Source organism: Balearica regulorum, chromosome Z, assembly GCF_011004875.1.
Source record: "Balearica regulorum gibbericeps isolate bBalReg1 chromosome Z, bBalReg1.pri, whole genome shotgun sequence".
Taxonomy (NCBI): Eukaryota; Metazoa; Chordata; class Aves; order Gruiformes; family Gruidae; genus Balearica; species Balearica regulorum.
Window position 1 is genome coordinate 84,346,271 of NC_046220.1, and position 25,519 is coordinate 84,371,789.

A 25,519-nucleotide genomic window follows, 5' to 3' on the forward strand; every position below is an offset into this window, starting at 1 on the left:
TCACGGAGGCTGACATTTATAACACATTTCCACACGCGGAGGGCTCCTCGCGACTCGTTTTACGAGGTTTGACTTTTACATAACAGCAGCCACAAAGACGAAGCCCGAGCAGACATCCTCCTCCGGTCCCTCCCACCCGGCACGGCAGCGGGGCGGCACGCCAAGCCCAAACATCCTTCCCCTCCCCGAGCGCCCGTGGAGGAAGACCTCCTTTTGATTTTGTACTTTTTAATCTGAGAGAGCCAGGCTTGTAAATATTACAAAAAATGATAACAATGACTTAAGAACAGAGACAGACTCGCTGTCACCAACTGTTAACTCTCAGATCAGGGCAGCCTAGGAAGTGGACCCTTATCTGCCTGAGGTTCAGGACATGCTGACTAACACCCATACTGAGTCTGCAGACCTTTGGCTCCCTAATCTCCCCAAACTGGAAAATGTACACCCTGACAGACACACTCCCTTCTTAAGTATTTCAAGCCCCAAGAAACAGACAAATCGTGCCATGAGATGAGCAGCGCTGCCCGTTACAGGCAGGAAATCCAATTTATTTGTCTTCAGGAGTGAAACGTGAAATGACAGTAAAACCTCTCCAGTTGTAGCACACGGTGCCAGACTGCAGCCTTATCTCTGCTGGGACCGCGAGATGAGGAATCGGTGCCAAATGTGGACGTTTACCCTCTTTATTTTGCGGATGTGGACTTCACAGCTTTTTTTATTTATTTGCTCTAATGCCGAAAGCCCTGTGAAGTCAGACCTAAGCCAGGTGAGGTTAAGTTGACTTCAACATATAACCAGGGTGCCTTTTTCTTAAATGGATTTTTAGGTCATTCATTCTATTCTATATTCTGTCTGTATTCTATTCATGAAGGACATGAAGGTTGTGATAGCGTGTTCAAATTAGCTATTGGAAAGAAGCCTTTATCAATGACAGAGGCAAGTAGTGTGTAGGACAGAGAAAGGGATGGCTGCTAATGAGTAGGACCAGGGTTCCCTCAAGGTGCAGGACATCTTTATGAGTCTTGAGGCTGAGCAACTGCATCTCCTTGACTTGCTAAGTATGGGGAGTCAGGAGCCGACAGCATCCAAAAAGCCATCTGCATGCTTGGTGTCCTCCTGAAGCCACCAGTTTAAAAAGTAGCAGTCTTTTATAGTGAAATTGATTCTTTTTCTAATGCAAACAATCATCTCAATCTGAAAAAGGGCCTTGAGTGAACTCTCTTGCAATAATGCATGAAAATTACTCGTGTTTTCTGTTTTACTATACTTTAGATGTAATACTTCCAGATCTGTTTGCCTTCACTGACCTTAGCTATATTAAGAGCTCCTATTCTATTAAAGACTGTCTTTAGGACATGAATCAAACAGTTCTAGAGACTTCCTCACCTCAGGCTGGGGAGTTTTAGAAGTCATTTGTTCATAAACACTATTACGTCCCTTTGTTATCGAATGTATCTGCCCCTTTCCCCACTGTGCATTCAGGTCAAGATTGTTTAGCCTGGTGACAACAATCAGTCTTTGCTGGCCGTAGCACAAGAGGACGGAGCTTGGCAAAACCTGATGGGACAGATAAGCACGAGGAATTCAAATACAGTTTTGCTGACTCTGAGTTCAGAGCTACAGGCACCGCTTGAGTCTCACAGGTCTCTCATTAAGGACAACAGATAAGTTTCAGGCTGTGCTCTTCTCCCACTCTACTCCATAGATACAAAATTTCCTGCTCTATTTTGGAGCTACCGGTTGCTCATGCCACCTAGCAGACCTTCCTTCAGTGAGCTATCTGATACAAGCCTCTGGTTTCCTATCTGTAAACAACAATCCTTGCTGGGGTTTTTGACATCTAATGTGCTGTGGCAAAGGAAGGGAAATCTTCCTCCTGGAGCTTCTGGATGCTGCTGCAGCATTATCAAGCTGGAAAATTCTCACCCCACCACTATACTGGCTGTCCTCAAGCTGAACCCAGCTCAGGAGCCATAGGTTGATTGCTCTTCCCATAATTTAAACATCTTTTGTGACAAAGGAACTAGTATAAATCACCTAGCTGGCATGCAAGGAGTAAATGCAATGTATGTCTTACAGGACTCCCTGTTTTTCATCATTTCCCTTGCTATAAGAGTCCACGGTGTCTGGAGAAACCCAGACCTTACCTGGAGTGTGAGTATGGTCATTAAGAGCAAGGAGAAAAGCTGGCACCTGGGGTTATGGTAAGGAGTTTGCACAAGAACATGGTCAAGAAAAAACTTTCCTTATTTGCAAGCTCAACAGATTGTGGGTTAAGCATTACAATCTTCGGAACCATAAACCCATCTTAAATCCACATGGATTCAAGATTCAATGCAATCATCTGATACTACATAACAAATACAGCTGTGGGAAAGGCATGGTGACCCAAACCAGCTGCCCTCTAACAGCAGAGTCCTCAGCAACGATGCTGATACACATGAGAAATCCTCTGCTTGGCCAGGAAAAGGCCATCTACATCACTAATCATCCTAAGCAGGAACAAACAGCCCGTAAATCAACTGGAGAGAAGCACTGCAACTTGTACCAAAGGTTGTGACAAAATTAAACTCAGTATGCGAATGCAGTTGAGGCAGCCATCAGCTGACAAAGTACATTTCTTCCTCATTCTCATTTCTTGGTGTAGTTGCTGTAAACATTCAAGACGTTTCTCTAATTTATGCATTTAATTAAAAGATATCTATAACATTCATGCTGTTTACATTTAACCCAACACTGCAATGAAAGCTGTAATTTTGTCTGGGATTTATATTCTGTACTCAAATTTATTTTGATTCCTTGATTTAAACATACACACAGAAGTGAAAATGTGTCAAATCATGAAAATGAAAAAGATTATACTCCATTATCTAGTTCATCTGTCAACCAGGGCAGAAATCTTCTGAGGACTGTTTTTCTCAATCTGCCATGTTATGGAAACTTAATCTAAAAGACTAATTCAGAAAAGACAGCTAAATTGTAAAGGTGGAAGAGCAATTGGACTGGCATAATTGGAAGTTGGTTATGTGATGTTTCCCTCCCTCTAGCTTGTATTCAGTTGTTCATAACTTGCCAAATCTTGCACCTTCTGGAATAAAATCATTGGCCTCTGCCGAATTATTATATATTTTTTTAAAGTAATAAATTCATTTTAAATGTAACTTTTTTTCCTTTTCAGCTACCCTGCCCGTACTGAAGGTTTGCAGTAGAAAATGAACACATGGGTTGGAAATAGTGCTCAACTGAGGAGGGGGAAAAAAAAAAAAAAAGTCAGAGCATTTCAGCATAATTTTACTTCGCTTTGACCAAAGTTGCAAGATATTTGGAAACAACACGTCATGCACATGCAGTGCATTTGGCACTGGACTTTTCATTAGACTCACAACATACGCAGCTAAGTAAGGGAAGGCTGCACGACACATGCGAAGCAGATTTAGTCATGGCGAAAAACGTAATAAAAGAATAGGGTGGCTTTCTAGGGTACAGAGGAGGAGGAGGGAAACTTGGGAAATGTTATTTAGCTTGAGCAAATGTATAGCTCCTAAGTTATTAGGGGATGGGCTCTGGCTTGGAGCCCTCTGAGCCCTTATGGGCTGCTCATGAGCGCTGGGCTCCCGCCAAGCTGCTGCGAAGCCAGCAAAGCTCTGCAGCTCTGGGCAGGGAAGCTCCTCTTTGCTCTCTTTCAAAAACCGGGATCATCCTTGAAGGTTAACAGAGTTCAAATTATGTGGCAGGCGAGCGGTTAGCAGAATGGAAGTAGCTTTGAGAAACAGACACATGCAAAATGTTGTTTACCAGTGTCAGAGATCTGTTACTATGGGGAGTGACTTGGAAAGTCTCGCACTGCTTTCCCATCCTCTCATTTCTGAAGTGCTTTCTTTCTGCCTTATATATGTCTGTCTTGTAGCAGCTTCCTTAAACCAATGACATCAATCAGTTTAAAGTAGCTGGAGACAAACGACCGGATACACAGAGATAGACTGTGTCATGTTAGAATCTATGCAAAGTTTAAATTCTTCTGCTCAAAGTCTATGTGCCCTTCCTTCCTATAAAGTAAGAGAATGACCCTCTCTCTGCCACTGAAAATTTAAATTTAGGGAATATTTCTTTATTTTTAAATTAAACAGCTAAATCAAATTAGATGCACTGACAGTCAATGCAGAGCTCACATGGAAAAATCAGATTCTGTTGCTACACTCACTTCCCATCTTGTTGGGTATTTCACAGTGCAATGAAAGGCCAAGACCAGGCTTCAGTTGTGCATAAAGAAATATTTGATTATCTCTTCTGGCAATCCACGCTCCCTTTAGTGACTGGAGTTTGTATGTCATCTCCTGACCCTTCCCCTCCACAAACGTTGCAGAGCACCTATCATCAGGCCCCCCCATTCATCACCACCGGCGATGCCTCGTGCAAGGACGCTCTGCCATCTGGAGAGCAGCAGGATGGAAAACATTCCTCATCCTGGGTGACAGTAGGAAAATGCTACCACCTACCACGTTTCTCCTCCTCCAAAACAATATTCCTAACAGCGCTGGTTCCTGGTCATCCCTGCCAAACAGCCTTCTCCTGGGTAAGAACTGGTTGGGGCATCTTTCACCGGACATGAAATGAAGATGCTGAAGGGCTCCTCTCATGCTGACTAGGTCACCAGTAGAGCACAACCAGACTGTTCTGATTCAAGGAAGATCATCATTGCAATGGTCTTCCCTTGTGTCCATTACAGAAATATTTTTCTGCTCCCTACAGGATACAGAAAGAATTACATATTTATTTCTTCATATTTAGATACCTGGATATTTCAGTCCAATATTAATTTTGTATTTGTTGCTCTATTTCAGGAGAAAAGGCAAATGTTAACTGTTGGTTAAGAGGTGACCAGCCTCCATGAGAGTCCCACTGCCACTTCTTCCTTATCAGTTGTTATACTTTCCTTCATACTCCCTTCCTAGTTTTTATCACTGGGGCGAAGGATGCTAACTAAACCCTTAGCAAATACTGAACAGCAAATTCTGTGCTGCTATCAGTGCTGCTCTTTCCCAGGCTACTTGTCAAACAGCTCTTTCACCCCATTTTTACTTTTTTTTTTGTTATGAACTTTAATCACAAAGACGAATAAACACCTTTACTATTACCTGCCCACACGACGCATTTGAAAATGCTGATAATCAACCCTCCACCATCCCCTGTTCTGCTCAGACCCCAGCTCTGCTCCTGCTCAGGTTCAAAGGAATTCTTAGCTTTACAGCATCGATAGTTTCCTGATGGCCTAATCCACGGTCAGAAAGGAAAAAAACCAAACCTCTTTAATAACTGTTGTTATAGGACACTATTCCATCTTCTAAAGCCTCTGCATGTAACTGCATGAATTCTCATCTGTTGTCTTAATGGGAAACAGTTAATTACAATCCACAAGCTGCCACAGGCAAGGCTGAGACATTAATCAGCTCAACTGGGTACGGGGCTGTAACTGCAGCTACAGGTCTGCTGAGCAGCGCAGGGACTAAACCCAGGTGACAGCAAAGTGAAGACAACCGCAGGGGAAACGCACTGGGGAACAGCAAAAACTCTTGCTCTGCCGATCACCCTGCCCCTAGAAGGGTTTATTTTCCCTTTTACATTTTTCTTGGTTTGAAGAATTAGTCTCAGAATCACTCACTATATATATTATTGTATTAATATTATTATATTTGCATTTGTACAATCAAATTGTTATTATTACCTAGTACATTTCTCCTGGCTGGGTAGATAGGACCTCGTCATCTGAATATTTCAATTTATTCTCAAAATTGGTTTTGGATAACCAAAACACCGTCCAGCCTGCTGGTGGAAGGCTGGCCCTGCACAACAGTATTATTGAATAGCTCTTCTGAAGCAGCTAGGGTAACTCCAGAATAAGGTGATTTCATTCCAGTATAATTGTTCAGCTTTGCAAAGAAAGCAATTACTCCTAAATGAAATGACTGAATCCAGAATGCAGCTTCCAGAAGGTAACTGGAAGAGTTTTCAGGGGCGGAGGGGACAGACATTAAGCCTCCATGTAAATAGTAGTCTCCATGTAGACAACAGCTTGGGAATAGGAGTGTCCTGTGTTAGCCCACCCTTCATCTTCATCTTGGCCAATGCACCTCATTCCTGAACTGCAGAATCACTGTTACTCAAGTCACTCACCCAAGGCACCACCCTCCCAAGCTACCTTGTCTTGTTGTGCAATAGCCAGCTCTTGCTGCATTCCTTCATCTCTGGAGGAAATTTGCTCCTCTGGATTCCAGTAAGATAAACAAAGCACTATGTATTAACAGGATGCATCTTTCCTAGAAAACTGTGATTAAACTACTAGTAGGATGTAAAGGAGACAATCAAAATGTAGAAAATAGTGAATTTAAAAAGAAAATAACTGCCACCATAATCCTGAAGTCAATGAAACCCTCACCTTTCAGTGCTTCTGAAAACCCTACATGTACGGTTATATTATACATTATATTTGCACTTATACAAGTCCATTGTTACTATTACCTATTACTCCAAATTAGTCTATTTTCAGCCAGTCATTTATCTTGTAGGTATTAAAGAAAATGAAGACCTTATGCAAAGGTTGAAGAAAGAAACTGCACTGAACTATTTGGAGCTTCCCCTGATGATAGTAGTGGTCCTTGTGGGACCATGACAGGTTCACCGATTTTTCAACATAGAAAGCAAGTGTGGATTTGAGTGTTAGTGCCACTTTGGCCTTGACCATCAATAGTCTCTGATAGACACAAGGGATCTCCAAGCGTGGGCAGCCCTTAGCAATCTTCTGGCTTCCCTGGTTCAGAACGGAAAGGACCGATGTGCTGAGATTCTCAGTAGCGTATATTGTTTTTTTAAGGAAAATCATATTTATACTACTAACCCCCAATTTTTTTAAAAGCAAGGAATGCTAAATTTGTAATATTTTTAACTTAACTCCAGCTGTAGGCACAGCTCTGAAAGCATCTGCTTTTTATGAGTCTCGGTTACGTCATCAATGAGGCCAAGTTATTTGCTTCTCTTCTTCTGAAACGGCTTGGCCTTGCAGGACGGACGCAGGCTGCGAACAGGGTTCCTCGCTGGCATCAGCCACGCGCTGATCCTGCCACGCCACCCCAGGCTCAGTGCGTGGTACGTGAGACTTCCACCGCGCTTTCACACATTGCGGACAAGCTGTTTTCAACAACTTTTTGTTTACGGACAAAGGATCCAAAATTGTAACAAAGCTAAATGAGCTAAGGGAGCTCATAATATTTTCACAGTGATCCACTCTCAATAAAAAGGAGGAAGAGCTCTGATATAATAGAGTGCAAAAATTCTGTTCACAGGATCTTCATATAAGAAGCAATGAAATTAAGCAAGGCTGCATTACTTGCTACTGCTACCAATTAATACAGCAACCACTTCCAGACGTAATAATTACCATATGTGCACTGTGCTTTACCTCTGGGCTTATTAATTTCATACACAGGAGGTTACAACTATTGATTGCATTAAAACATATTGACACGTTACCATAGAAGTGCTCCCACTACAACGCATCGTTGCACAAACTGAAACGATTCAAGTGATATAGAAGCAGCCGGATCCATCAGCGGATGGCTTGCTCTGGTCATTTCTCCATCCCCTCTGAAACGCACAAACACAGCATTGCAACAGGAGAATGACAGCAGTTAGCTCAGCTGCTTAGGGACAAAAACTATTGGGTCTCCATGGAGAGATGTTGACCACTGGATAAATGCAAAATCACTAGGAGTAGCTACCAATATAAAGAAATTAATACAAATAAAATGGCTCTTAATTCTCACTGCAATCTGCCCCACTGAGAATTTGCGCATGTAGAAGCGACTGCCAACCAGCACTACCCTGTGAACTTCAGAGCAGGCTGAAGTCTGGCGAGTCTCGGAAAAATACTGTCGCTCATTTTTGGGATATTTAGAACTGCATTTGATTTTTGATAGATAAAAAACAATAATGACATCCAAATAACATCTATAAAGAGTGGTTGCTGTGTTGCCACAAGGCAACTGGGTTTCTAACTACACGCAAACATGGCAATACATTCAGAAACAACCATACTCTGCTTGCATTTGGGGTTTTTTGTTGTCATCCCATCTGCATAATTAAAGATACATTTCTATACAATTCTTGTTACAGTTCCATAAATTATACAGCCTGCTTTAAAACCTCCCTGTAAACAGCAAAGCATTGTTTATATTTTTAACAAAACTCAATTTTCGCTCTTCTACTCTATATATTTCAGGCAAGAACGCACTGAATTCAGTAGGTAAATCATAGAGTCATAGAATCATTACGGTTGGAAAAGACCTCTGAGATCATCAAGTCCAACCAGACTCACATTACAAAATCTCTCATGAAATCTCACATTAAAATAATTCAACTGTCCTGAAATAATATTTCGAAAGACAGCGGCAACCATGATGTGGAGGAACAAATGTAACAGGCAAAATTATCAAGTTTTCTGCATTGGTAGTACATTCATATAGGTTGAAAGTGTGTCAGCATTTTCCAGAAACCTTTACGAACTAGAAGGAACCTGGCTTTTTTTCAGCAAAAGCACTAAAACCGAGTACCAAGCACAAAGAGTTAATGCGTCCTTCCTACTTCTGAAAGTAGGAACGAACCCGATTTCGTCAGTGAGGTTTGGCAACGTGCGAAATCCTGTAACCAATTTCATTTCCTGATAAATGAACAGTCCACAGGGGAAAGTCAGCCAGAGGCTTTGGGAACTGTCGAGAGCTCAGACATGACCGAGAGGCTCCTGGAAGGAGCCAGACTGTCTCTTCGCTTATCGCCGCCCAGCCAAACGGCACCATCCGAACACCGGCGCTGCCAGACCCCGTTTCGAGCCGGAGCTGCGGCGCAATGCGATAGCATTTCATCAACACGCGGCATCCCCTGAAAAAATAAACCAGGTCCAGCACACCTCTTACGTTAGACTTCAAGCAAGCGGGCTGAAAACACATGGCTGTGTAAAACTAGCGTTGGGATGTGACTTGTAACGGTCTGCGTTGATTAAAGCCAAGTGCTAGGAGTGATTTGTATTCTGGAGTTTAGAATCTCCCACACACCTCTCCAACAGGAAAAAGCCAAACGCACACGGATAAATCATTCGTTACCAGATAGATTTTGGCATTACTGAGACTGCAAAGGATGCATCTGCAATAGGAGCTATAGGCTGTGTCACGTGGAAAGCTGAACGTCACTCTCAGTTTTAAACTATAAGTTGATTTTTTGAAAGTTATCCTTATAAATGTGATTGATAGTCTTACTCAACGTTAACAGTAAATATTGTATCTAATCGCAAAATTACAAATGTGCCTCAATACAAGCTCAGCCATGAGTTTCTGATCTATTTAAACACCATCTTTTCCTACAGAGTCAACCTGAATGTTTGTTCGCTTTTGTATTACTACAAATCGATTCACAACTCCAACATTTTTACAGGAAATATAAGTAGCTTGACACACACAGATTTGAACTTTTAAAAGTCTAAAGTTTGAGCTTGTAAAAAAAAATATTGCCAGTTTGATGACCCCTGAAGGGAAGATAAAAGGAAAAAAAAAAAATAGCTCAAATAATAACTTCAGGCCCTTCATTACCAAAATCCTGGGTAACTTTTCAAGTGGCTTGCAGGCTTATAATAGCAGCAACGTCTGCAATTGATTAGCTACCCCAGCACAACCAGATGTCTCAGTGACAAGGAGAAAGTAGTGGTGGTTCTAGAGTCTGCTGAGAAGTAGAACATCATTTCACTGAAAAACAAAATATCTAAAAAGGAAGTTGGGAAAGCTAAAGAAATATTATGCTTGTTCTCAACCAAAGTGTCTGAATTCAGTTTTATTGCATCATCTAGTTCTATGCAAAGCCTGGGATAAATTCTTTCTTGCTCCCAAGGAAAACGCTGCTCACTCAACTAATTCTGCCCTTTCTCACACCACCACTACTCATTGCTTTGCTGGGATCTTTGTTGCATTCTGTTCAAGACTGTGACAAACACAAGCTGATCATATAAAAAAAAGACAGTTCTCTGTGTTAACTACCTACCCAGGTTTGTAAAGAAGGTACACGGCCTTGGACGAATACCAGAGCATGACTCCAGACACACCAAGGTCTGCACTTAGACCAAACAAACTCCAGGCACCCCATCCCTGTTGCTCCTTTCATGACTTTACTCGTTTAATGCACCTTTTAGACCCCCAATGAGAAAAGCAACAAGAACACATCAGAGAGACACAAAAAGGATCAGTTATTCTTTCAGAGCATTTTAATATTCACAATACTACTGCCTTTGAAAGTATCCTTGATACTTTTTTGGGCTACTGCTATGCTTTTACCAAATATTGGATGAATCCATGCACAACACTGCAGAGTGAGCAAGAAACACTATAGCAGGAAAACAAGTGGTCTACTTTCTTCCCTGTTCAGGCTGTGGCATTAAAATGGAGGATAATACTGCAGGGCATGGTGTACCACAGACTGGCTGACATAAGCAAAACAGACCACTGTAGTATTAGTACTTATATACTACTACATTGAGCACTCAAAATACATTGAAGGGATTTAGATATCGGTGTCTTATTTCAATTGTAACCTGTGTAAGAGAAATTACTCATTGAATAGTTGACACTTTACCATCCATTCCAACATGAGAGCTTGCAAAAGCTGAATGGATTTGGTGTGGGTAACCAAGACTCACTCCCAGCTCCCTCAAGCTGATCATTCACTAGTTAACAGGGCTCTACCTCCATCTCTCCTGCTTCTCCAGCTGCTTCTCTCAACCCACTTCAACCAATTTGGCCAAAGCTCAGAAGCTCACAGACTCATTTTTGCTGCTGTGTTCACACAAAGCATAGGAAGAAACACAAAGATCTCATGCCATGAGATCTTTACCAGACTGTTGACCACTGTGGGCATGACTGCTCTGAAGAGGCATGGACAGCTTTGGTAGCCCTTTGAACTACATCTACAGTGATGCAATGCAAAAAAACCCCACAGTCCTATGCTGTCCTTTAAAGGAACACAGAAGAGCCAAAGCCAGGACACATCTCAGTTTTCAGAGCTACTGCTCAATCAATGCGACTCCTACAAAAGAGCAGCCAGGAAAATGAAGGACAGAGAAAAGTGAAGCATAGTCCCTCTTTCCTCTCAATGAACAGCAATCAGTATGAGCCGTGTGCTCCCCACCATGGGATATGTAAAGTTGTGAGGCACCTGCCCAGTGTCCTGCTCACGTCATGCCTGGTAGCATCTCATAAGTGTGAAGATACAGCTCGAAAACCTTAAGATTGTTGAAGCCAACAGCAAAGCTCTCCAGCGAGAGCAGGATTTTTCCCACGGATCTCTGAAGCATTAGGATATAACAATGAGTGTTTCAGCGACTAGGAAGAAAACAAGGTTGAAGTTCTCTGTTTATTCTTGATCTGTGAAGAGAAGCTTTATACAGTGCCCCCTCCAAGTTGAAAGCATGGTTATTATTTTCTGTTCAAAGAGATTTTGGCTCCTTTACAGTAAGAAACTGGTGTTACATGAGAAACAGTTTAAAGATCAGAGATTCAAGAGTTTGCTAATGCATATTTTCCTATGCTGATGCTGCAATGATGTTTATATGACTCTTCAATAGGGAGGTGTCAGAAAAGCATTGATAGGTTTTTAACTGTGTGCCAGGCAGACAAGCAAAATAAAATAGCTGGGTTTTTTTTCCTTCTTGTTCTAGTCAACAATGCCAAAAATTACTGTTTCATTTTCTCCACCCCCATGGAAGAATTTCTAACCACTGAAGTAGACTAAAGTTAAAAAGCTGTTTTTAATTCCAAAATTGACTGACGGCTGCTATGTAAAAGCAAACTTAATTTGTTTGGGTTCTCAGGAGCATTCACATTTGAAAAATCAAGTTTCCTGGAGCCATTTGAGGGGTGGGGTGGGGTTTTTTTGTCACTTCCCCTTCCCTATAACGCTAAAAAAATAGTTTAAAAAATGGGATACTGTATAATTTTCACATTCCGAAGACAACCGGGGAGAGGTGGAGAGCACATCCCCTTTTCAAATAGCCTTGAGAGTAACATATAAATATGGTATCGGTTACAGCGTTAGCTAACTCTCTTTGGGAGAGCCAAAGAGAGGTTGTGAATGCCACGGTACACACCACCGGTGTTAGAGCTGGCAATATTCAAACAGATAATATACTCATCTGTAAGTAAGACCTTATGTGCAAAAGGACTTGTCTTACACCACACCAAAGAAAAGCGAATCTTGACATGTATGACATTCAACATCCATGCAAACACTTACTGGAATGGTAACTGTATAAAGAGTTCTGGTTGGTTTTTTACTTAAAAATATTAAAGCAAACTTTGAAAAATAAATAAATATGGTTTATAAGTGACTCACCAAAACTACCAGACTATGCCAACATTTCAAATGTCTTGAGTCCAGCAATATGAAGCTCCATGGATCGCAAGTTTCAAGTCAAACTATATTTCAAAGGACTGCAGTATAATTTATTTCACTTTCCCTAAAGCTTCTAAGTTAACCAATTTCTTCTATCTTATGTGAAGGATGCTTCTGAAAATGAAGTATTGTTAGTATTCAATCCAACTCATCACCCATATTTGCATTATACATAGCTACAAACGAGTCTCTCTAAAGACTGCTGAAATCCACTTTTAACCATGGAACAAAAGGAGTCACCACATTTCAAAGACTTCGAATCCACAGATGCTAAAGCTAATTTATTTTGGCCCTTGGCTTCTTCAGTGTTTTAAAAAAATACTAACCAGGCATATAGACAAAAGTTTTTTGTTACCATGCTATATATTCTAAGTAGCTACTCAAGTCTACCTCCTACTAAGGATGCATTGCTGTGGATTATTGTATCAATGGTTAAAAGTGACAGTGGCATTTATTTCCGAACAACAGACCCAAAGTTTTGGTTCCTTTCTGGGATGATGGAGTTAAGACCCTGATTGCGGTGTTATTTTTCTGTAAGTTTTTGAAATGCCCAGTCAAGAGCTCTCATATGATGCAGTACATCAACAAGTATCTAACTACTATAACAGTCACAATTTTTCCACACTTTTTTTCACATACTTTATATCTGGCCTACACACAAGTTTGCACCATTTAATTAAGTAGATTTAAATGATATGAACTCCTGCTTGGACATACTTATTACAAAGTGGTGTCATTCAGTGTAGTTTCAATTCATTCTCAACAATTCAAGTAGCTGGGCTAATACTAATAGAAGAGCATCTGCATAAGGGTTTGCTCTGGTTCACACACACAGACAGGTTTATAATCCCACTTTAAGATTAGCCAGTCAGCTGAATGCAGACATGTCTTTGACTGCCTGCTCACAGCTTCATGATGATAAGTTATTTTCTGACCACAAAGCCCATCAAAACTTTCAGGATCATTTTTCCTGGAATTTTGATTACCTAAAATCATATTTCTCAAGGGACGGGGAGTATATTCTCTACCCAAGGTCTCCGAGCATCTGACCTCTAAAACGAATGCCTTCAAAAGGAAGGTGAATTATTGTTCATCACATACAAGTCAGCTCATGGAAGCAGGGAAGTTTGACATCTTAATTGAGGGTATAAATTGTCAGAAGGAAACATATAATCCATAAATATTATTATTTTTAGCACATGTTTGGTGTTTTGGAAAGGCCCAAAAAGCACGTTGTTTAAAAGTTTCTTACACTTCTCTTACTAATCCGATCTTCTTCAGGTTAAGGGTTAACAGCAGTTGAGGGGCAGCAAAGGGAAGTCTGCATTACAGATGCCAGCCTAGTGTCAGATCTAAGGATGTATTAGACACAACCGGCTTCCACTATAATAAGATCTTTGACCTTTCAGCCAGAAAAACATAAATATCAGGAAAAATTTGATGATTTTTTTTTTTTAAGGAAGTTTTCTGTCTCTCTTGCTTAGTGCTATGCCCTAGAGCTCTGTAAAGGAGTTGCTGGTCTGCTTAACTCCTCTGCTCCTACCTCTTTGCAGGGTCATACAGAGTTAATTTGTGCAGTCTTCTACCAAAAATCCATGGTAGCGAGGTACTGTTACAGCAGTAAAACCAATGCAAGAAAGCTGTACATAGCTTAAAAATTACAGATCTGCCCCAAGGTTTAATTTAGATCATTAAAGACCACTGGTCTGGATTCTGAAGCCAGCATCTTGCTGTGGCCAAATAACTACCACTGAGGACTAAGGACATCAGGACTCTGGAAAAAACCCCACCATCAGGAGCAACTGTAATGGAAGACAAGGCAGTGGATGGTCTCTCAGAATCAACGTCATGTTAGGTAGGATGCATATGTATAAAAAGGCTACTGATTTCCTTCGCAATCTGGTTGCCCAGAGAAGCTGTGGCTGCCCCTGGCTCCCTGGCAGTGGTCAAGGCCAGGCTGGATGGGGCTTTGGGCAACCTGGGCTAGTGGAGGGTGTCCCTGCCCATGGCAGGGGGTGGAACTGGATGGGCTGTGAGGTCCCTTCCAACCCAAACCATTCTGTGATTCTATGAACAGATGATGTCTCCTCCCTAGGAGGAAGACCTGCAGAAACAGGACAACCTTTCCAGAGAGAGCTCAGTGGCTAAACCAAGAGACTCCCTCAGTTTTGCAGATTTCACATGCGTTTTCTTTTACAGCTACACCTTCGTTCCAGAGTTGAAAGTACATATAACTTGACATCCCCCATTGAATTACTGCCACTGCAGTCAACAACCATCTTATTTTAATGACATTTTTTGTAGCTGAACTTTAGGTGTTGATGCTCCCTCCCTAGGAGCTGGGTGATGTGCCAGGGACACAAAGCTGTTCTGGCCCAGCTACCATCACTCCAATGACCATTTACTCTTTTCCCCTGCACTCTGGTGTCTCGATGATTTGGGGCTTTTTTCAATGTAACAAATGGAAGTTGAAGGAGTTGGAAGTACATCGTTTACAGAAGGGGAAACCTATGGGAAGTGCTTTTAACACCTAAAGCAAAGCTTGTTCTGTCAAGAGAATGAAGGCTTTTACCTCTGCTCCTTTTACATATTCTGTGAAATTTTAATGCCCATCAAACTAGAATGCACTTTAATAAATATTAAATTTTGTACTATACCAAAAAGGTGTGAGTTGATGGCATAATGGCATGTCTGCATAGCACATGAAGAACATATGACAGATTGCACGCTGATGACAAAATACTCATTGACACAGGGAGAAAAGGAATAGGAGATAAATAAAAGCAGCTCAGAATATGTTCATGAAAATGAAATTTCTGCTTTAAGTGGCTTAGCTAATGGGAACTTTTCTTTTCTAAAGCGTTAAATGTGGCCTCCCAAGTGTGATCATTCCATGAACCCAAATGTCACTAGCTGGCATTCGAAACAAGTTTTCCCACTTACTGTAAAAGAGTGGTTATCTGCTGGCTAACTCCCCTTGAAATCCTGAGATAACTCACAGACTCCAGACACAGTCCCACTTCTCTCACGCTCCTAATCCTGGAAGTACAGATAGTTCACCAAAAGGAAGAAAGGCAGCCTGAGACCTTCAAAAAAATAAAAATAAAGAACGAACGAGGCCAATTTTCACCTATCACTATGATCTCCAAATTGCCTTTAATAAGCTTCTGCAATAAAACAGGGAGCCTGGATTGTGGGCTGCTTGTCTGCGAAGGAGACAGCTCTATCTCCATGCTGTGGCTTCTGCCTCCATCCTGGGCATATTAACTTCATTTATCTCCTCCCACAGACTGAAGGAGAAATAACCAGCTCGTGATTTCAGCACCTGCCCTTTATCTCTCTGTTTAGGCAGAAGTCTTCTAAAAGGCTAATTACTCAGCTTGGACTTTCCCTGCCTTCCACAGTACATGGCTAAAAGCATACACTTAAAATAATGTTAATTATATTGTTTGTCTCCAGTCAGATTGCTCCAGGACTGGAAGGAAAATATGAGTTAGATCTCCCGTTTCCCAATAATTATTTGCTAAGAAAATGCAGGATATCTTTCCTAACACACACACACACACATATATATGTGACCTACTGCTAACACACACGCTCACTTTGCATCCCATGTTGCTTCCCACAGTGAAAGGGAGCAGGAGTACCAGGGTGTGATACAAAACAGATAAGCACCATTATGCAGATCAAGATCGTGGCTCTAAGTGTTGTTATTTTTAGTTGACAGTTGTTCATGTTTGAACTATGGTCTCAGCAACAGACTCAAGATGTGAATACATGTAACGCCTCTTGAATGCTCACTTCCTCGACAAAGGCCAAGATAAGCAACTCGAAAACATCCACCATATTTATCTGTGCATACATTAGGTACTTATACATAAGAAAAAAACCACCACTGTCTGAGCTGCAAGCAAACGAGGAAAAGCACTGCTTCAGTCCTCATTTTTCCAACCCAAAACCTCTGCATTTCAACCACCTCCCTCGGAGTGCTTCAGTTGAAGATGGTAATTTCTAGGATGTAGGAGTAATATCTCTGCAGGGTCTCTTGTACTTCAGAGCACTTCAGTATGTTATGGCAAAAGGCAAGGATGGCTTGAAAATTAATTAGCAATTAACTGCAAAGCGCTGATCTATAAATTCTCAGGATTAATCTCCACAGCTTTGCACATTGTAACTACGTGTCAACCCAGATGCAACAGACCCGTAATTCCTCAACACATTGTCCAAGCTGGCCAGGCACAAGCCAAATCCTATCCAGAAGCCAATTCTCTGAACTGGCTGTGCCCAAGCCAGCCTGCGTTAGAAGACCGTCCTTTCAGCAGGCAATATTAGTTGGTCTAGGCAGCTAGACAGCTTCCAGCTCGCAGATGTGAGCTTAGCGATGTGAACAGCCACGGAGCCTATTGTGCAGGCAAAGCGACTGTGGGTAGGGCTGCTCCCACCCATCCAGGCATGCCCAGAGAGTGTCATTAAAGACATGTGGATTAAAGCTTTCTCCTTTATTTAGCTGCTGAAATTCCTCAGAGTTGCCAGAGTTATTGCGTAACTGTATCTTTAGTCTGCTCTTAATATGATTTTGTCAAGCTTTAGAATAGCTTCCCCTGAAAACCTCAGAGACTGAAGTGGGAAGACCTGAGGAAGTGTGAGACTCCTAGGAGAGGGGCACAAGGACAGAGGGCATGAAGCCTCACAAGGTCATTTCTATAGGAGGGAATTGCGTGCTGCTCATCGTTACTGTTATATAATGACGTCATGTGCATTTACAAATTAATGCATGACATTATGGATACCAAGTGACCAAGGTCACTGTCACCAACTTTTCTCCACGCAGGAGAAACCTGCTCTGGCCAAACTGCTGCTCAGCAAAAGGATTTTGAAACAAAAAAAAAAAAAAAAAAAAAAAAAAAGACAAAACCCAGTAAGCATACGTGGGCAGCATAGAAGAATTATGTGCCAGACTGTCTGTGGTAACTCTGCCCTCAAACTCAATTCCTTCGGAGAAGAGGTAAGTGCTCCAAGTCACACTATGACCATCCTTAAAATTGGAAGTACTCTACCACTTGGTAAGGACTTACAGAGTTTGGTGCTTGTCAAAAAAATTTGATTTGTTGACTTAAGGGATAATTTTGAACACTGTATAAGTGAATTCAATGGAATTTCACACTAGAAACAACATTTCTTTAAATTGTGGCCCAACAGGCAAGTCAATCCAGCACATTACTTAATTGTAATTACTTAATTACTTTACTGAAAAAACCTTCATTTTTTTTGTAAGGAGCAAATTTATTTAGTGATGGCTCTATGTCAAGAAGGAATCGCTGTAACCTCCTAACATAAGAGTTTTTAGTTATCTGCATGTAAGAGTAAGTTGTCACAGAAAATGCAGCCCATGGAATAGAAATCTAAAAAGTCCAGTGTTTCTCTGTAGTCTATTTACAGAGGCACCCGGACAGGCTGGATCAATGGGCTGAAGTAACTGTATGAGGTTCAACTAGGCTCAGCGCCGGGTCCTGCACTTGGGTCACCACAACCCCAGGCAACACTACAGGCTTGGGGCACAGTGGCTGGAAAGCTGCCCAGCAGAAAAGGACCTGAGGGTGCTGGTCAACAGCTGGCTGAACATGAACCATCAGTGTGCCCAGGTGGCCAAGGTGGCCAACAGCATCCTGGCTGGTATCAGGAATGGGGTGGCCAGCAGGACCAGGGCAGCGATCGTCCCCCTGTGCTCGGCCCTGGTGAGGCCGCACCTCCAGTGCTGGGTTCAGTTTTGGGCCCCTCGCTACCAGAAGGCCATTGAGGTGCTGGAGCGTGTCCAGGGAAGGGCAACAGAGTGGGGAAGGGTCTGGAGCACAAGTCTGATGAGGAGCAGCTGAGGGACCTGGGGGTGTTGAGCCTGGAGAAGAGGAGGCTGAGGGGAGACCTGATGGCTCTCTGCAGCTCCCTGAAAGGAGGGGGTAGCCAGGTGGGGGTTGGTCTCTTCTCCCAAGCAACAAGTGATGGGACAAGAGGAAATGGCCTCAAGTTGTGCCAGGGGAGGTTTAGATTGGGTATGAGGAGAAATGTCTTCACCGAAAGAGTGGTCAGGCATTGGAACAGGCTGCCCAGAGAGGTGGTGGAGTGACCATCCCTGGAGGTATTTAAAAGACGTGTAGATGTGGTGCTTAGGGACATGGTTTAGTGGTGGGCTTGGCAGTGCTGGGTTAATGGTTGGACTTGATGATCTTAAAGGTCTTTTCCAACCCAAATGATTCTGTGATTCTATTCTACGATTCTATTCCCAGCACACAGTGTAGCAAGGACACAACCTGAAGGGCTGGATCTGGATCCAACAACTCTGGAGTTACTTCAGCTATTGCTGTACCACAGCTCAGGACTCAGACTCCAGACCAATCTCTCCTGAAGTAATTCAGTCTAAGTGACTAAACACGTGCCATCTCAGGGACACAGGGAACTGTAGGAAAGACATTAGTATATGCAGCCAGCTCAACAATTCCCACTGGGTGTTTTAAAATTACCAGGGTATAAATAAATTACCAGCCGTCACCAATGGCTGTGTGTACTCAGTGTGTCCTATCAGATGGTATTTTCCTGAAGTTATCACCAAAAGAAATGGGTCTCAAGAAGGCGCTCCTGCTCTCTTACCATGGAGTACGAACAAAAATGGTTCTGCGGAAAGCAGACAGTATTTGAAATATACTTGGCGTAATGGAGAAGCAAAATCCGTCGTGTGTTTAAAAAACAGACATAACTCCCGTTTACATACTTACCTACTTATGCAGATTTCATTATTGCAGTATTTAAACATCACACAGCCTTTAATGGATTTTAGGTTCACAAAACCTGCCAATTTGGTAAATTCCTCACAAGACTTGAGAGATTCTCAAAAGAGAATGGAGAGGTCTGCTCAGGATTATATGATCATGTTGACCAAGCTTTCAGGTCTTGGACTGATTTTAAGCAGGTTGATTAATTATTAACTAAAGCCCCAGAAATTTCTCTTTGTAGCATTTTATATAGCCCTAGATGGAGGTGCAGAACATCAGAGAAAGTTAAAAAAAAAAATAAAAAATCACAGTTTGGTTACAGCTTAACTAAACAATGGATGGAGAGGTGAGACTGCATCTTCAAGATATGGTGAAGAAAATCTTAGCCTCAGCAAATTTTAATTCCTCCACACGCTTCAATTTAATAACTAATCAAGGAAACTCACCCAAACATTTAGCGCGAATTAGGAATTTAAATTAATACATACACATATGGCAATCCACAATGTAATCCCTTATCTGCCGCTATTGATAGGAGAAAGGATGTTTTGATGTTATGGATATAAAGGGTATGTATGTAATTGATTGGAACAGTACACTTAAATTGACAAGGTCTTGAGCACTTACTCTTAGCCTGTCTTTGGGCAAAGCAACAGCTCCTTGCTTGATGACTTCCAGAACCCTCTCCACTGACAGCTCAGCTCCAGCTTGTTCTAACCGGGAGCTGAAGAAGCTGATCACCTGGAATGAAAAATCAGAGCACATAAATAAATAGAAAGGAAGAGATCTTTGTATCAATTTACACATGGAGCTGTCAGCTTCTTTCTCTGGTTCAATGTATCTGTACTTCTTAAAGAATAATCATGTTATTGCTTGTGTCACAGCCAGGGAGACTGTTAATGTCAAATCAGCACAATTATCAGTATTCTCCTGCAGTCCTTTTTACCAGATAGATGATTTTACAATTTAACACACACTGCTGAATTAATAAATTTACATTTTCAACTACTGTGCACTGACATATACTTATATTTTTATCTGCCAGTACTTCTGCATGTCAGGATTTTCAAAGCCTTCCAGTCTATTTTTTACAGTTTGGGCTAGAAATTTGCTTTCATTTTCAAGCATTAAAGTAAAATCCTTATAGTTTCAATGACTCCTGAACAGAAGGCTTTAAGACTACAAAATATCTCAGTACAACTACTAAGAGTCTACATGACTTCCTGGGGGTTTTGTAGCATTCAAAGCCACAGCAATTGGAGGGGGAGAGAAAAAAAAAAAGCCCATAAAGCTCCTTTTCTCCCCAAATTAACCACTGGAAGTGCCCTCTCCATCACAGATTTCAGGCCCAAGGACCTGCACATTTCTCTCTCAATGCTCACATCCTCCATGTATCTCCCTGGTGAGACCAAGCTGCTTTTCACCATATTTCCCTCCCCACCCCCTTTCTGTGACCCAGCTGGTCCTTGTTAGCTAGAACACAGTTGGGTCAGGCTTTAACTTTTATCCCTCTCCAAGCTCAGTAGGTCATACCAGCAGCAGACATCCCACCGGCAGTTCTCCATGTGGGACATCAGAAAACCTCCATTTCTATAGCTTCTTTCATCCAAAAAGAACACCCTTTGCAAATCCCACCTCTCATCACAGAACTCATCAGTCACACACAGGATCCCAAACTCAAAACACAAAAAAGGCTATGGGACAAAATTTCAACACCTACTTAGAGTCCTTTGAAAGTACCACAAGATGGTCAGAGCCACGGTAGAGTCCGTGCACACGTGAGCACCCAGGTACCCCTTGGCTGGAGCCATGCACAGCTTCCACTCACTGCACGTGCTGCTGGTAGGTTCCCCAACATCTTGTAGGCTTTGGACACACTCTCCTCTGAAAAGTACTAACGTCCACTTGTATCTGAATCCCAACCTCCAGCACACCGAGTAATCTCTGTTAATTCTCCCAAGTAGAAGGGGGGAAAAGTGTATTATACCACAAAATCTCTGCTGAGCTCTCTTTGTTCTGTAGTGAGACACAGCTGGAGCCAGAAACCATTACCCTAATTATGCCTCCCAGCTCATTTGCTGTTAATAAAACAAAGACAGCTGATGGCTTGATTACTTTGAGATTCAAATTTGTTGTTCCTCTCTTGTGATCCCTGAAACCCTTGCCCTTATTTTGAGCAGGTAGATTTGCTGGATCGCAGAGCAATTTTCTCTAGAAACTGAAGCACTGAGGGAGTCAGAGAGATATGACAGAGGCTGGAAGTTGCTTTTTGGGGTTGTCATGGGTTTTTGCTGTTTTTTTGGTTTGGGTTTTGTTTTTTTTTTAAATAATAGAATTGTGGAAATTGGTCAAGAAACAATTCAGGTTTAACCTTCTGCACTGTCCTTATGATTATCTCCATACTTGGATAGAGGGGAGAACTTCACTGCCTCTGGCAGATGTTGCAGATAGGTTTTACATTCTTACAGATAAGGACCCTCTGTAGCGCTGTGATCTCCGATCCTTGAAAAACACAGGAGTAGGATGATGTGCTGAATTCATAAGCAAAGGAGCTGGAGGGAGGAACCAGAAATTATAGAGGAAAATGGCAAGAAACAGCTTGCGCAAAAAGCGTGAGGACCTTGGAGTGAGGCTGACATGGTTTTGGCATAGAGTCTGGGACAAATTGCTAGTAGAGGATACATGGCTCACAGAGGAACAAGAAAGTTGCCCACAAACATCGAAAGAAAAAAAAACAAACCAACAAACATTTTCCTGCATTTCAACACTCCCCTGTGGTCAGTAATCGCTGGCGAAACCTATCCTCGCCCAGGGCAGGCTCATGCAGAGAATCCGTCCCACTAGTGCTGCCTTGTTAGCTCAAGTTCTGCTAAACCACAACAAAAGCAAAATTTAATATTCGGCTTTTAATCAAAAGGATAAAATACTATCATAATGCATATGCATAAAAAACTGAATGAAGCTCACAGAATTCTGAATTCTGGCGTTTCCTATTTTGGAAAGTCAAAGCCTCCAATCTTAACATGTTTTTAAATGACTTTCATGTTTTTGTGGTAAAGGTACTAATCTGGTTGAGTTGTATTTCACAAAGAACAAAAGTGCGATAGGCTTCCAATATTTTCAGGCTATGTCAGCATTTCACAGAACTTTGAATGGCTATTTTTGGTATGCAGCTGAAGACTGAAATGAAAAATATCTACTTAAATAATACTTGTCTCGACGCATTATTTGCCTTACTACTTCAGACAATACAGAATCGGAGTAATTCTCTTTCTAACCCTGAAGCACAGTATCCCAATGAGATACTCAGGTACTCAATGAGTACCCCAATGAAATAAGAAAAAAAGAGATGAGTTCTACAGAGGACATCATAAAAGACGTATTTGCTTATTATCATTAAATCAATAATAAACCGAAAAGCATCCAGCATTACATCCCCACTGCCCACACTCCCATCTTCTTCTGTAGCAGGAGGTCTAAAACTTTACCTAGTAATCTGCCCAAATATAAAAATATAAAAGCTTAACATAAAGGAAGGGTAGTTTTTTCCTTTGAAAGAGCTTTAATTATCTTCCGCACATAAGCAACAGAGCTACATTTAAAATAACCATGAAAATTAACCGATTCCACCTCCTTTTGCACTTACAAAGAAAACAAACCAGAAAAAGTGAACTGGCTGGATAATATTAAATGAGTTTCAAGTTTTAGCACATGCTTTAAAACCCAATGCTGAGCATATTTTTGTCTAGAAAAAAAGCAGATCTCAGGGCAAACAAACTAGACTGAGAGATGGACATATTTTTTTTTCTTACGGTGCCCATTTTTTTAATATTCTGAAAATTATTTTTCTCATTAATCATTTGGGCAGCTGGTCTAAGAAAACAGAAAATAACTGCAAAGACTGCCTTACAAGAAGAGTAACAAGAGACTTCACGAGTCGCTGTGAATTACTTGTATCCAAGTCATGCTGTGCGCTGAAAGGCCCTCTCCACGCAAGGAACATAACCTGTTTTAAAAAGCTCTCTCTCCAATCCGTCTTCCATATTAACAGAGATTAAAAGGCATGTCTAATCCTGGATTAGACAACCTCTTATCAGGAATATCTTATCAGCGTCCAGATAAAACGGTGTATCTACAATGCCTTGCCCTGTGCGAACAGCCTAATTCTGGTTGTGCAAGTGAACGAACCGTGCAATGGGCACGCAGTGATGTGGCTTGGCCACCGTCAGCTCAGAGACTTCCAGGCTTTGTATTCATATATCATTAATACACTTAAGATCTCTAAAGAAAAAACCGTTTTCTATAGTGATTTCCAAAATTTATAAATCTTTTCCATCTAAGAGGTCAATTTTCCTTGAGACACTTTAGTCCTTTTGTTTTCTAAACAATAAATTTACAAAATATCTCCAGAGATTAAAAGTGCCACAAGAAAGCTAGAATGATTTACAAGTGACATTTTAGTTTTTGGAGATTTTTTTTTTTTTAAGATTATGAGGGAATAACCACAGTGTCTACTATTTTACCCATTTGTTGTTTTCAATAGGGCAGAAAGGCTGACATAAATAAATATTTCTATTTACTAGAGTGTGCACCAAGCAGCAGAGCTATCAAGGACAAGACGTTTTCTCCACTTGGATTCTTTCAGTGGATGCTGAAGTGCTGTGATGCCCCAGCCCATTCCCAGGTAGTGCTGCTGCCTAATTAACACTACAGCTCCTTGCTTTCTCCTCCAGCTAAAAATAACAGCATGATTCGCTGCTGCCTCCTCTGCCCGCAACTGTCAAGGTTAACTCCACAAAAGAGAAAAAAAATAACTTGGCACCAATTGAAAAAATTCTGATTTCGTCATTTTTTCTGATTTCTTTCCTTCAGAACGTGATTAAATAAGAAATATGCACATTTTGACATTAGCATTTCCAGCTGCATTCACCACTGGTAGAGTAAGATGCTGTATTGATGGCATACTGCAAGGAGAAGACAAAGAGAAAACAAGCCTCTTGTCGTAAAGTACCACAGGATTAGCACATCAGCTAAGTAGCTTTGTTAGGAAAACATAAATCACAGCTATGTTCAGTATCTGATAGTCATACCCTCCGTCCTGTAGCAAAAATGAGGCAAAGCCAACTCTCACTGATTTAAGAAGAGACGAAACAGCTTCAGGTGATTCAGTAGCGGTAGAAACAGAACAGGTTTATCAGCAAACTTCAAGTACTGAAGTTTTTCAGATTCACCTTGAAACTAGGAGCATGTTCAAAGACACATGAACTTTTCAAGGTAGTCTGTTGTTCTCATCTCTGCACTCCTAGCGAAGAAAGTGGGTAGGAGTGGGGAGAAAAAACAAGAAAAAAAGAAAGAAAATCACTTGAAGTATTTACCCAGGCTCTAGTAATCAGCAGGATCAAGGTTTTTCTATGGGCATTTTAAGGAAAACCATGAAAGGTTAGTACTCATGTCCACTGCAAGCCCTGCACGTCTTGAAATAGGAGTTGCTGTGCCAGAGCCGAGCCATGCCAACTCAACCGATTTTAAAATCTAGCAGGGAAATGTCTTTGGGGAATTAAATTCTTAGTAGGAAATTGCATCAATCGAATCCTTTGCATTACTAAACCATTGCTCCCGACCTCCTGATTTCTATCAGACTATTTTGCAAATAAAATTCTAGCAGCTCCTAGTTAAGCCTGTTCAACCACACGATATCTATCACTAGCTCACAGGAAATATGAAAGTAATGAAAGCCAATGAGTTCTCACGATGGCCATGAACCAAACTCATCTTTAAAAATTACTAGCAAAGCATCTCCACCAAATTCCTGACACGTCTGAGGTTGCTGACCAAATTATAGACCACCTCAGAAGTGGAGGCATATAGATAGTTCACAGCTGAAACACTTCTGCAGCAGACCAGAACAGGAACCATAGCATTCCTCTTTGTTCACCATCCAGAGGAAGAATATCCCATTTAGCTAAACAAGATGCACAATATCCTATTAAGATGACTTTCTAAAATGAAAAGTAAATTAATAAGAAACAGAAGGTATTTTGATTTCAGTTTCTTCTGTACAGCATTAACTGTTCCCATATGTTCCCAATCAGCTGGCAATGGTGATTTTTAGCTTATTTATAAAAACCTAGAGGCAAATAAGTAGTTTTCAGTAAAAAAAGTGTTCCATAGATTGATGACCCTTAAGCATTCACCTGTTTTTGCCTCAACGATGAAGCACGCAGAGGTTACGTGTTATCTCCAGAGTAAAAGGAATGGTCCAAATCCCGAGGCAA

General features: G+C 41.4%; 1 protein-coding gene across 9 annotated transcripts in view; it reads right to left on the reverse strand.

The window, feature by feature from the left end:
- The window catches only part of DYM (dymeclin), a 218,151-nt gene that overhangs the window by 12,429 nt on the left and 180,203 nt on the right, over positions 1-25,519 (reverse strand). For 8 of the 9 annotated variants that reach the window (XM_075739713.1, XM_075739712.1, XM_075739715.1 and 5 more), the window contains one exon: positions 19,872-19,985. In XM_075739713.1, the coding sequence (XP_075595828.1) occupies positions 19,872-19,985 (114 nt within the window). Of the gene's footprint in view, positions 1-19,871; positions 19,986-24,129; positions 24,209-25,519 lie in introns of those variants that run through there. The other variant, XM_075739719.1, reaches the window with a different exon arrangement.